A 12,394-nucleotide genomic window follows, 5' to 3' on the forward strand; every position below is an offset into this window, starting at 1 on the left:
CTATGCAACCATCGAGATCGAACATACGATGTAACGTCGATTCGATCATCATCATGCGTACATTTAAAGATTCGAAACTTATGAGTTTAGCATCGTTAATTGTATGAACTCGCACTGTTAGCGGTCCAACACTTATAAAATTGTAGATGTCTTGAGAGCCGTTCCGAAGGAGATTTAGAATATTATGACGTTGCTCGTAGAGTCCCTTCCACGTTTCGAGAGATAATATCAGTTCCTTTCCCCGATGATCTCCTATGACAATCACCACGTAACTCGGCGGATCCACGTTGATACCAATTTCGAGGAATTTGAATTCCGTAGCTGTCAATGCGTATCGTCTACCTAGTATACGAACCGCACGACGCTCCAGCGAAATGCTACGAGAAAAATTCAAATTAAATAATAGTAATAATAATACAATTTGTAAAAAATAGAAAGAAGTTAAACGAAACTTACTCGTCACATTTGTTCTCAAACGATGGAGTTTTATCACGACGCGGCACGTAATTATTCACGTGTCTTCCGACGCCGCCGCTGCTGTTGCTGCTTCTTTCGACGTAGTACATTTCTCTGGGGTTATGAAAAGTGAACGGTTAACGCGACACTGATCGTACAGGAATTAACCGAGTATACGTGACGCTCATCTTCCAAAAGTATAATGTGGTGGGGGATCAATGCTTTTAACGCACTGAAATTTAGGAGAAGGGGAGGCGGCGCTCGGACAAAAGAATTCTTAGAAACGCAATGAAGGATTAGGGTGGGGAAATAAGAGATAACACATTAATGTTTACATATTTTATTTTTCTTGCAATTCTTTCTGGCGTTGCGACCACTAGTTAAATATTTTCGGCTGCTTTGCGCTCTCGCAGTACACCCTCTCACCCCCAATATAAGTAATTCTAGATTTTTTTTTCGTTCGACGTATTCTTATCTCTCTCTCATTGAATTACTCATCGTGCGAATTTATAAACAATATAAACAAATGGCGCCCCCCAGAATCACCTTCAACGATTTTTTCTCGGAAGGAATGCAACGCATCAGCGTCGATGTTCGGCTGCTTTGCGCTCTCGCAGTACACCCCCTCACCCCCAATATAAGTAATTCTAAATTTTTTCCGTTCGACGTATTCTTATCTCTCTCTCTCTCATTGAATTACTCGTTGTGCGAATTTATAAACAATATAAACAAATGGCGCCCCCCAGAATTATCTTCAACGATTTTTTCTCGGAAGGAATGCAACGTATTAGCGCCGATATTCGGCTGCTTTGCGTCCTTGCTTCCTCCATTCACAAAGATAAGAAAGGATGAAATATATATAAGGAGGATTGAAGCGCATCAAATCATAGTACGTGATTTGAACGCCCATTGACACGTGCAAGTGCTCCGTAGAAAACTGTGACGTAGTGTTTTAAAAGTGTGAAAGAAAAAGATAGGAAAAAAATGGAAAACATCGAGCAGATTGAACGCGACCTGGTAGAGCAGTCCCGCCAAATTGCCACCTTGGGCGAGTATTTTGCATGGCTGCAGCGTTGCGAGGAATTTATCGAACAGCTCGAAGAACGTAGCCGTGTCAAGCGTCCGCGACTCTCGATCGGAAGTAGACAGTCTCTGGTGGCTAAAATCGGGCGACTCGAAGGTGCAAAGACTCGATTGCAGAGACAGTTTATACCCAGCGGTGGTGATTACAGCGGCGACAATAACGCGGAAAGACTCGTTTGGCGAGAGATCGATACCGCGTTCGATAGCCGTATTCTGACCGGTTCTGTGATTAACGCAAACTATATCGAACCTCGTGAATTTCTCGAGGATGCCAAAGACATCGTGCTCGAGCAAGTGCAAGACGTTATAAAAACACACAACAGTGTAAAAGTGAACACTATATTCAACGGTGAATTTGTGTCGGGTGATAAGCGCACGAATAAAAGTATCAATACGAGAAACTGTGAACTCTTTCGCACGTCCGATTTACACGAGTGGTACGAGCATCGCGTTATTGAGCCCACCCTAGCATCGTTGGAAGAATTTCAGGAACGCGATAGTGGCTGGGCATTGTCGCGAATACAGAATTTGATTGTTAATGTAAATAAATATAATGCTATGCGCGCGGGATGTTATATTAAATTGCCGCGAAAAATTATGACAAAGAAAGCGGTGGTTAACGTGCAATCCAGAGACAATGCGTGTTTCGCGTGGGCAGTGGTGGCCGCTCTATACCCCGCTGAAAGAGACACGAATCGGGAATCTTCATATCCCCACTATACGACGGTGTTAAATGTACAAAATATTGAGTTTCCGATGATGTTGAACCAACTAAAAAAGTTTGAACATATAAACAATATCTCCATCAACGTGTACAGCATCGAGAAAGAGAACTGCATCGTCCCGATACATCTTTCGGAACACAAGAAAGACAAACAAGTGAACTTGCTGTACGTGCAAGACGGCAACAGCGTTGGACATTTCGCTTGGATCAAGAATCTATCGCGACTTGTCAGTTCACAGTTGAGTAAAAAGGATCACAAGAAATATATCTGTGATCGGTACGTATAATTTAAATAGTTTATATAATTATAAAATATAATGCATTGCATATAAATCTTTAATTTAAAAATTCTTTTACAGATGCTTGCACTATTTCGGATCGGAGAACAAGTTGCAGTCACATACGGTAGACTGCGGAAAAATAAACGACTGCGCTATCCGATTGCCGAGCGATAAGGACAAGTGGCTCGAGTTCAACAACTACACGAGGAAAGAGCGGCTTCCATTTGTGATCTATGCCGATTTGGAATGTGCGTTGACAAAGACTGACGAAGAAAAAAATTATCAGCATCATAAGGTATTTAGTATAGCTTATTATATACACTGTTCGTTCGACTCGTTATCCGCGTACCATTCTCGCCGCAGTATTGATTGTATCGCGTGGTTCGCCGAAGAACTTAAAAATTTAGCGTTACGTGTAAAGACTATTTTATTGACTACAAATGTCCCCATGGTAAATTTAACATCGGACGAGCGGGAAAAATTTCACAGCGCAACGCATTGTCATATATGCGAAAAACCGTTTACGCAAGAAGACGATACACGCGTACGCGATCATTGTCATTTGACCGGGCGATATAGGGGTCCCGCGCACTCAAATTGCAATCTAAATTACAAAGAATCATTATATATTCCGATAGTCTTTCATAATTTATCCGGTTACGATGCGCATTTCATTATCGAGGATATAGCCACAGCGTTCGAAGGGGAAATCGAATTACTTCCGATAACCAAGGAAAAATATATTTCGTTTACAAAAACTGTTAAAGTCACACAAGACAATTGGAAAAATTATATAAAATTACGCTTCATCGATTCGTACAAATTTCTTACGGCAAGTCGCGACAAATTGGCATCTTATCTAGACAAAGAAAACTCAAAATTTTAAAATCGAAATTTCAAAATTTATCTGCAGAAAATTTCAATTTATTAACACGGAAAGGCGTCTTTCCGAATACATTGATTGCGTCGACAAGTTGCAAGATACGTGTTTACCACCGCGCGAATCGTTTTACAGTTCTTTGACCGATGAAACTATACCCGAGAGCGATTACGCGCACGCCGAGAATATCTGGACGCGATTCTTCATTCGAACGCTGGGCGAATATAGCGATTTGTATCTCAAAATCGACGTATTGTTATTAGCCGATATTTTTGAAAACTTTCGCGATAGTTGCATCAAAAGTTACGGACTCGACCCCGCGTATTATTATACTCTCCCCGGATACACGTGGGATGCCATGTTAAAGCATACCAAAATTACGTTCGAATTGCTTACCGACATCGATATGGTCATGTTTATCGAACGCGGTATACGCGGTGGTCTGAGCCAATGTTCCAACAGATACGCTCGCGCTAATAACAAGTACATGCAACAATCGTACGATCCATCGAAACCATCGTCGTACTTAATGTATTTCTCGATGTAAATAATTTATACGGATGGGCAATGTGTCAACCGTTGCCTTACGCCGATTTTCGATGGGTCGACGACGTGTCGAATTTTGACGTAGCATCGATCGCGTTAGATTCGCCTACTGGTTATATTCTCGAAGTCGATCTCGAGTACCCGCAACATCTTCACAATACGCACACTGACCTACCGTTTTGCCCGACACGCGACAAGCCGCCCGAGAAAGATAGGGATGTATGTGGAAGGAGGTCGGACGTGTCTTTACGCCCATTTGATCAATGAGCGACAGAATCCATCCGTGGCAACGGCATTGACGCATATCCTGTGGAGAGAGCATTCACACATTTTTCAGCCTAACGAATAATTGCTAGAAAACAATATTCGCAGACTAGAAAAATATGAGGCGCAAGTGGCTGGATCGGGAATCGAACCCGAGTCTTTCGCTTTCCGGGCAACTGCTCTAGACCACTGAGCTATCCAGACCTCACACCTAATGCTGCTTTTTAACACAGTAATATGCGACTCCAGAGCGATGTTGGTATCTTGCTCGATGGATGCAATGCCGATTGCCATGGAGGATCCTTGAAAAGGTCGCTCGCTGACCAAATAAGTGCCGGTGGAGGTATTCGCGTACATGCTGGCTTCCGACTGGCCTTCCGTATAAAACGGCACCGACGAGCACAACGCCGTAGAGTGACCACATCCCCCAAGATCCCTCTAGAATATACTAAAATCCCCACTGTACCAAATAGCAGTGGCGGATGGACTCTAAGATAGGGCCGGGGCAGGCCTCCAGAGAAAGATAGGAATATATGACAAGCGGCAAGACAAACTCCTCGCAACGCTATACGATAAGAAGCGTTACGTGATACACTACCGTAACCTACAGCAATGTACGCAACACGGCCTTCGCGTTACAAAAATACATCGCGTATTACAATTTACACAATCTCCGTGGCTTCGCAGTTATATCGAATTAAATACACAGTTTAGAACACTCGCGAAAAATGATTTTGAAAAAAATTTATATAAACTGATGAATAACGCGGTATTTGGCAAGACGATGGAAAATGTGCGTAATCGTGTCGATGTAAAATTATTAACAAAGTGGGATGGACGATACGGCGCAGAAGCAATGATAGCGAAACCAAATTTTCATAGTAGAAGCGTCTTTTCGGAAAATTTGGTTGCCATAGAATTACGCAAACTTGAAGTGAAATTTTATAAACCAATCTATGTCGGCATGTGCATACTCGACATTTCTAAAACGTGCTTGTACGAATTTCATCATGAGTACATGTCACCACTATATCGTGATAAATGCCGGGTAATGTACACCGACACAGACAGTCTTATATACCACATTGAGTGCGAAGATGTCTATGAAAATATGAAGTGCGATATCAACCGATTTGATACGAGCGATTATCCAATTGATAACGTGTACGGTATACCGCTCGCGAACAAAAAAGTGCCGGGTTTAATGAAAGATGAAAATAACGGCGCGATAATGACCGAATTCGTCGAGCTTAGAGCAAAAATGTACGCGGTGAGAGTGGACGGGAAAAAGGATACGAAGAAGGTTAAAGGCGTCAAAAGTAACGTTGTTGCGAGAACGATAACATTCGACGATTACACGCGGTGTTTGAATGACGAAATAGAAATGACACGACAGAAAAATATGTGAGGCGCAAGTGGCTGGATCGGGAATCGAACCCGAGTCTTTCGCTTTCCGGGCAACTGCTCTAGACCACAGACCTCACACCTAATGCTGCTTTTTAACACAGTGATATGCGACTCCAGAGCGATGTTGGTATCTTGCTCGATGGATGCAATGCCGATTGCCATGGAGGATCCTTGAAAAGGTCGCTCGCTGACCAAATAAGTGCCGGTGGAGGTATTCGCAATCTTATTCGCATAAGATCGAAATTGCACGAAGTGTATACCATTCGCGAAACGAAAATTGCTCTGAGTCCGTACGACGACAAGCGATATGTCATACCTGATTCGACCGACACGTTACCATGGGGACATTACCAGATACCCTTATAATATAATATATATACAATGTAATGTAATATAATGTAATATAGTGTGTGATATAATGTAAGATATACTATAAAGAAATATTATTTTTGTATATGTATCTCATATGTATATGTATTTCATATATTGTATTATATACGATTATTGGAAAGGATGTATTAATAAAGATTTTTTGTATTTTATATATTTCATGTATATTTTTTTATATGTTGTATATATTTTTTCATAAATTTAAAAATAAATACAATTTGTATGAATTAAATCACATTGTCCTTATGTATCCAAGAATTGTCAAATCCCAGCCATTTCACGTAAACCTCGTCACCCCTCCTGCGCAGTACTTTCTCCACGAGATACACATCCGGATAATTCGCGCGATGCAACTCGTGCTCGTAGAACGCTCCAGCGATAGATATTTTGCGATAATCCTCGAGTAAATAGCTTACGGGATTAGTATGCTGCACTTTTACAATTTTAAACACCTCGGTTGTCCAATTTGGCGTGTAACCTTTCTCGAAAACTGTCTTGTACTTGCTAACGCGTACCGAGTCACCTACTTTGAATTTCGCCGGACCCGCGATATTTACACGGTTGTATACAGTAGCCAAGAGTCTTTCAGCGATCGCGGGGGTAACGTCGACGGGTCGCATACCGATCGTTCGATGCTTGCGCGCGTTGTAATCCGATACGAGTCGCGGCAACGCGCTGATCCACTTGTAAGATCCGTTCAGCGTAAACATCTTCCACATGTCGTTTTTCAGCGTGCGATTGAATCGCTCAACGATCGATGCCTTCAATATCGAATACGTAGAATAGTGATTGATGTTATGTTTTCGCATGAGCCGTTGCACGTCGGCGTTATAAAATTCCTTCCCCATATCGGTCTGTATGTTTTTCAGACCTCTTGCTATCTCGAATTATTTCGGCGATAGCGTCAGCTGTCTCGCTTCCGCCTTTACTCTTGAGTGGTACGGTCCACGCGTGCTTGCTCAACGCATCGATGACTGTAAGTATGTAGTGGTAACCTCTGTTGAAACGAGAATACGGATGCATCTCGACGATGTCAGCTTGCCACAGGTCATCGTATCCCCGCACTATGACGTGTCTTCGGGGAAAATTTTTTCTCGCCAGTGCGTGCAGTTCGTTCGCCAACTGCCGTTTCTCTAAACTATGTTGTTTCTTCGCTTCCTCGATTATTCCCGATCGCCGATTCATCGTTGGGGTTCGATAGACGTTCCTGACCCGTTCGTTGGCGTTCGATAGACGTTCGATAGACGTTCCTGGCTCGTTCGTTGGCGTTCGATAGACGTTCGATGTTCCTTACACGTTTGATAGTCGTTCACTGCCGTTCTTGACCCGTTTGTTGCCGTCCTTGGCCCTGTTGGTAGTCGCTTCTAAGTAGTCCGTAGCCTCGTTCACAGTCGTTTCTGACCCGTTCGTAGCCGTTCCTGAGTTGTATACCGCCTCGTATGTAGCCGTTTCTGACGTGTTCATAGCCTCGTTCGCAGCTGTTCTTGAATTGTTCGTAGCCTCGTTCGAGACCGTTTCCTCTTCGATCACTGCCATTCATTGTAGCTTGATAACCGTTCGATAACCGTTTATAGTCGTTCGATAATTGTTTTTAGCTGTTCGATAACTGTTCGTAGCCGTTCGATAAGCCTTTGTAGATGCTCAATAATTGTACAATAGCCGCTCCTAAGCCGTTCACTACAGCTCATTACAGATTGACAGCCGTTTCTGAATTAGTGTTAATCGCATGCCGAAGCTCGTTTATCGCAGTCTCGCACGTCCTTCTCGAACGCAGTCAGCTTCTCGTCTGATTCTTTCTGTTGATTCTTCAACGTTTTAACGCATTGTTCCACGTATAGTTTGTTGACTGCATCGGTATCGGCCTCAGGTTGCGCTACACGGCGAATCTTGCGCGATCTCGCGTCATAGTCCGTAGCGACGCGACACAGAGCGTTTTGACGCAAGTAACTCTTCACCAATTTACCCCAATGATCGCTTGTGTCGATCGCATCATTTCTCCGTTCGAATAATCCAAATTTGTTGATAGGCATTTTTTTTCGATGCGAGTGACGTCGATCGACTGATTAGTTTCGTCGAGACACCGTTTAATTTATAATAAGGCCGGCTTCGCGAAGTTCCTCTAGGATCGACAAGATCTCGTTGTCGTGAGCATTGTGGCCAGCTCGGCGCGAAGCAATCGTAGTCGATCCACTAGCTCGTTGGGGTCGTCCCAGTGCACGTAATCGATCTTATTGTCGGTTAGCGTGTCGGTCATCGCGCGAGGCATGAATACTCCCGTTCCGGATTTATTCTTTTTCGATTCGATCGACACCAACGGCGCGATAATTTGTTTATACTTGTATCCCTTGTTGCTATTTAATCGACCTTGCGCATCATATTTGCGTTTATGCGCACTCGTCGCCATTAATATGCTCTTATATTTTTGCATATCGTCCTCAGTGTATATGACGTCATCGGGAATTCTCTTGAAGATCAACTCGTATAATCCAGGTGTACCGATATACCTCACTTTGTCAATGATTATAGAGTCATCTCTATCAATGTCGAATCGTTTGTTACCGAGACGCATTTCATTCTCGTCGAAATAGACACCGTACACGTGATCGATCTTGTTTATATCGTCGCCACTAAGGAGAGCGCTCATGTACTTTTGTCCCAGTGGCCCCAAGTGCTCTCGTAACACTTCTTGACCTTCCGACGTTTGTAACATGTTTCGAACAGATGTTTCGAGCGGGTTGCCCGTGGTTTCGAAAACATTTTCGATTGCGAGTGATTCGGGTATCGCGGGTTGTACGATTCTCGTTGTCGCTGACGGTGTAGAGGTTATCGGCGGTTCATCCAGTAAAGCATCCGATAGATCGGATGTACGCGGTGTCGATAAACGATTCGCCTTCAATCGTTTCCTCTTTTTCGGTGTCGCATCCTCCTCCTCTTCCTCCTTGTACCGCTTGATAGGTAACGTTTTAATCTTCGCGTCAGCGTTACTCTCCGGCTCGTTTTTCACCGCAATTGAGCTAGAGTTGTCGGCGATCTTTTGCAGTGGCTCGATAATAGGCCCAAAATGGGTCTTGACCGCGATATCGTCGTCGATCTTACCGGTCTTCAAAGCGCGATGTTTCTTGCGAATCGATTCGCTCGTTTTCTCAATCTCCCTCGCAACCTTTTCACGCTCGCGAATATTATCGCTTCCAGCCATGTCGACGGAATGTCGAGCGTTTCACTCCTCTCGACGGAATGTCGGCAGCGACTAATCGTTTCGCGGTATCGCGAACACGTTAAATCCTTTTCTGTATCGCCCGTTCGTAAGCGAGCTGTCCTTATCTATCACTAGGAATCCATACTTTTGCTGCCAACAAGTCGACATAATTCACTGAAATCCTCGTACGACATGTCGGTATTCACGTGATCGTTGTACACGTGTTTCAAGTTGGTACCGTCCTGTTTAAACAAGATCAGCAGGTTCGCGTTGTCGCGTATAAGATGTTTTGGTATTCTCGCGTACGTCTGACAGAAATAGAAGCAGTCGACGTTCGAGTGACGACCCATTGCAAAGTACTCTCTTATCGTATCTTGCTTGTCGCACGCCATGTCATCGAAGACGAAAATCGAGTTTGGATGTGCCTCGCTCGGTGGAATGACGTCACTGTTATTCGAGAACGTAAAGCAGCTGATTTCGTCGATCGGCGTCAACAAATTCTCCAGATATCGATATTTCGGCTGTTGCAGCGACTTCGAGTACACGTACACGTTCTCGAAACGTACACCGTGCGGACTTTCCAGTAGACTTATCAGAACGTTGGTTTTACCGCAATTCGAGGGGCCGCAAACGATCGCGCGTATAGTAGTCGGTAGCATCGTACCGTGTCTGCGCATCTTCACGTTGTCCCCCATTGATCGTAATCTGTCATCGCAATTCGTCACGCGTATCGTCAAAGGTTGTCGTACGAACCGCATGTTTTCTCTTTCGAATCAATTTTGCGAATGATCGCGAGGGGAGGAGACCTATTTATAGAGGTGTCTCGACTCGAAACCGCTCAGTATTAAAAATGTTTCTCCTATCGGATGAAAGAGACATTTTCCGGCTTACCGCTGAACAACTGCAGTATATCCCAAAGATTCTTTTACTGCAAAATTTTGGTGATTACGTGGAACGATTGTGGGACAAGCTTCCAGAATATATAAAGGCTGATTCTGAGGTTCAACAATATCGTTCGTGCATGCGACATTACAATCAGCCGTGGCAGCGAACGCACATCGACGGTCCGCCACCGTTAATAAAAGATTGCTACGTATGTCAGCGAGAATTGTGAGAGGCAGCGGTCTCTTAAATCGTGCGATAAACGCGCTTCCGATCGAATTCCATATTCCCGGCTATGAGTTTTGCGGTCCAGGCACGCGGTTGCAGAAGCGATTAGCCAGAGGCGATCAAGGTATCAATCCATTGGACGCGGCGTGTCGTGAACACGATATAGCATACTCTCGGAGCAACGATCTCACCGAGAGACACGCGGCGGATAGGATACTCGCCGAGAAAGCGCGAAATCGCATCGGTGCGAGAGATTCGACTCTCCGTGAGAGAGCCGCCGCCACAGCTGTCTGGGCAGCGATGAAAGCCAAGACGAAGCTCGGTATGGGTCTGAAGAGGACAAAGACGAAGACGAAGACGAAGAAAAAAACGGCGAAGAAACGGATACTTCCGGTAGCGAAACGCGGCGGCGTGTTGCCGATTCTACCAATGTTGGGTGCGCTCGGATCCCTGATCGGTGGAGCGGCGGGTGTAGCGAAGGCGGTGAACGACGGAAAAGCCGCGCAACGTCAGTTGCAAGAGATGCTACGTCACAATCACGCCATGGAAGGTCGCGGATTATATCTCGCTCCTTACAAATACGGACGAGGAGCCTCAACGAGAAGAAAAAAAAAACGTCAAGGAGACGCTAAAAATGCCGCAGGGCGCAACTACCAACGTACAATTGCTACAACTGGCAAAACGTGTGCGCATTCCATATTTTAGAGGTGTTTTCATGCGCGATCTTTACCGATCGGTGGTATATATCGAAACGAGAGCGGTATCGTAAATTTGGATAGCGTCGAAGGACCGGGTACTCATTGGATAGCGTACGCAAAGAGGGGAGATCGTGTCGTATATTTCGACAGTTTCGGCAATCTTCGACCACCAAATGAATTGGTGCGATATTTCGGACGAAACGTAACGAAGATACAGTACAATCACACACCTGTTCAAACTTACGATCAGAGCATCTGCGGACAATTATGCTTGCAGTTTCTTCGAACGGTCGATGCGTGCGAATTTAAAGACTGATATTGCGCTATTTAATTCAGTATTCGTTAAACAGTTTTGCCGACATGTCTATGACATTCACGTTGACTGGGAAGAGTAGCGTTCTCGCGGCAAACTTCTTTCCCGCCGTAGATTTGGGCGACGATGAATACGAGCTCGGTCTAACGATTTTGAGATATCACACGATACCGAATGTGAATTCCTCGAATAATAAATTTTACTTTGGCAAAGACGACGCGGAAATTACGATTCCCGAGGGATCCTACGAGTTGCGAGATATACATGCATTTTTGAAACATGCAATTTCACGGAAACATCGCGATAAGAAACACATTGACGACGGTGACTATGAAGATGGAGAATATCCGATAATGCTCCGTGCTAATTACAATACGATGAGCGAGATCAAATGCGCATACAGAATAAACTTTAGCAAGCCCAACAACATTGGATCGCTGCTAGGATTCTCGAATCGTATTCTCGAGCCGCGAAAATGGCACGAATCGAACATGCCGATTAACATTATCAACGTGAATATTATCCGCGTAGAGTGTAACGTGACCGCGGGCGCGTACAACAACGGCAAACTCGTTCATACGATACATGAATTTTCACCGAGGGTACCACCGGAATATAAGATATCGGAAACGCCGGCGCAGATCATTTACCTGCCGATCATCGCGCGGAGCATTACGGATTTAACGTTACGCGTTGTCGACCAGAACGGACGATTGCTCGATTTTCGAGGAGAAGAGATCACCGTAAGATTACACGTACGACGGCTATGGCGATAACATACGTATGCGATGTATGAGATGCTCGTGTTGAACGGATCGAAAGACGTGAGAGATAACGCAATCTTTACGAGGCCAGCTACAACAACAACAACGTCGATGTTCGCTAATATCCAATCATCCAAGAAAAAGAAACTTAGCGCATCGAACGTTGAGTTTTTACAATCTTTGGGATTTGCGGTGCAGCCGAACGATGAAACAGCTGTACGATGACCGACATCCTCAACATCGGTGACGAACCGATCTTCGACGATCGTACAATCCGTTCGC

The 12,394-nt window shown here is 44.5% G+C and overlaps 1 protein-coding gene and 1 pseudogene across 1 annotated transcript; one reads left to right on the plus strand and one right to left on the minus strand.

The window, feature by feature from the left end:
* Positions 1 to 1,440: 1,440 nt before the first annotated feature.
* On the plus strand, positions 1,441 to 7,647 carry LOC145960887 (uncharacterized). Its single transcript, XM_083080587.1, has 4 exons — positions 1,441 to 1,829; positions 2,358 to 2,540; positions 2,623 to 2,995; positions 7,627 to 7,647. Exons 1-4 carry the CDS (start codon positions 1,441 to 1,443, stop codon positions 7,645 to 7,647), a joined length of 966 nt encoding a protein of 321 aa, XP_082936713.1.
* Positions 7,648 to 7,893: 246 nt separating this feature from the next.
* On the minus strand, positions 7,894 to 9,985 carry LOC145960888 (uncharacterized; annotated as a pseudogene).
* Positions 9,986 to 12,394: the final 2,409 nt, after the last annotated feature.

The sequence above is a fragment of the Camponotus vicinus genome, unplaced genomic scaffold (assembly GCF_025532165.1).
Source record: "Camponotus vicinus isolate PSW18456_S1 unplaced genomic scaffold, iyCamVici1.0 SCAF_10, whole genome shotgun sequence".
NCBI lineage: Eukaryota > Metazoa > Arthropoda > Insecta > Hymenoptera > Formicidae > Camponotus > Camponotus vicinus.

What these genes read in the sequence shown, in the direction of transcription:
- LOC145960887 (XM_083080587.1), top strand. Translation starts at nt 1,441, where the DNA reads ATGGAAAACATCGAGCAGATTGAACGCGACCTGGTAGAGCAGTCCCGC. An exon ending in AAGAAATATATCTGTGATCG is followed by an intron (nt 2,541 to 2,622) that starts GTACGTATAATT and finishes ATTCTTTTACAG; the next exon opens with ATGCTTGCACTATTTCGGAT. An exon ending in TGACTACAAATGTCCCCATG is followed by an intron (nt 2,996 to 7,626) that starts GTAAATTTAACA and finishes AATTGTTTTTAG; the next exon opens with CTGTTCGATAACTGTTCGTA.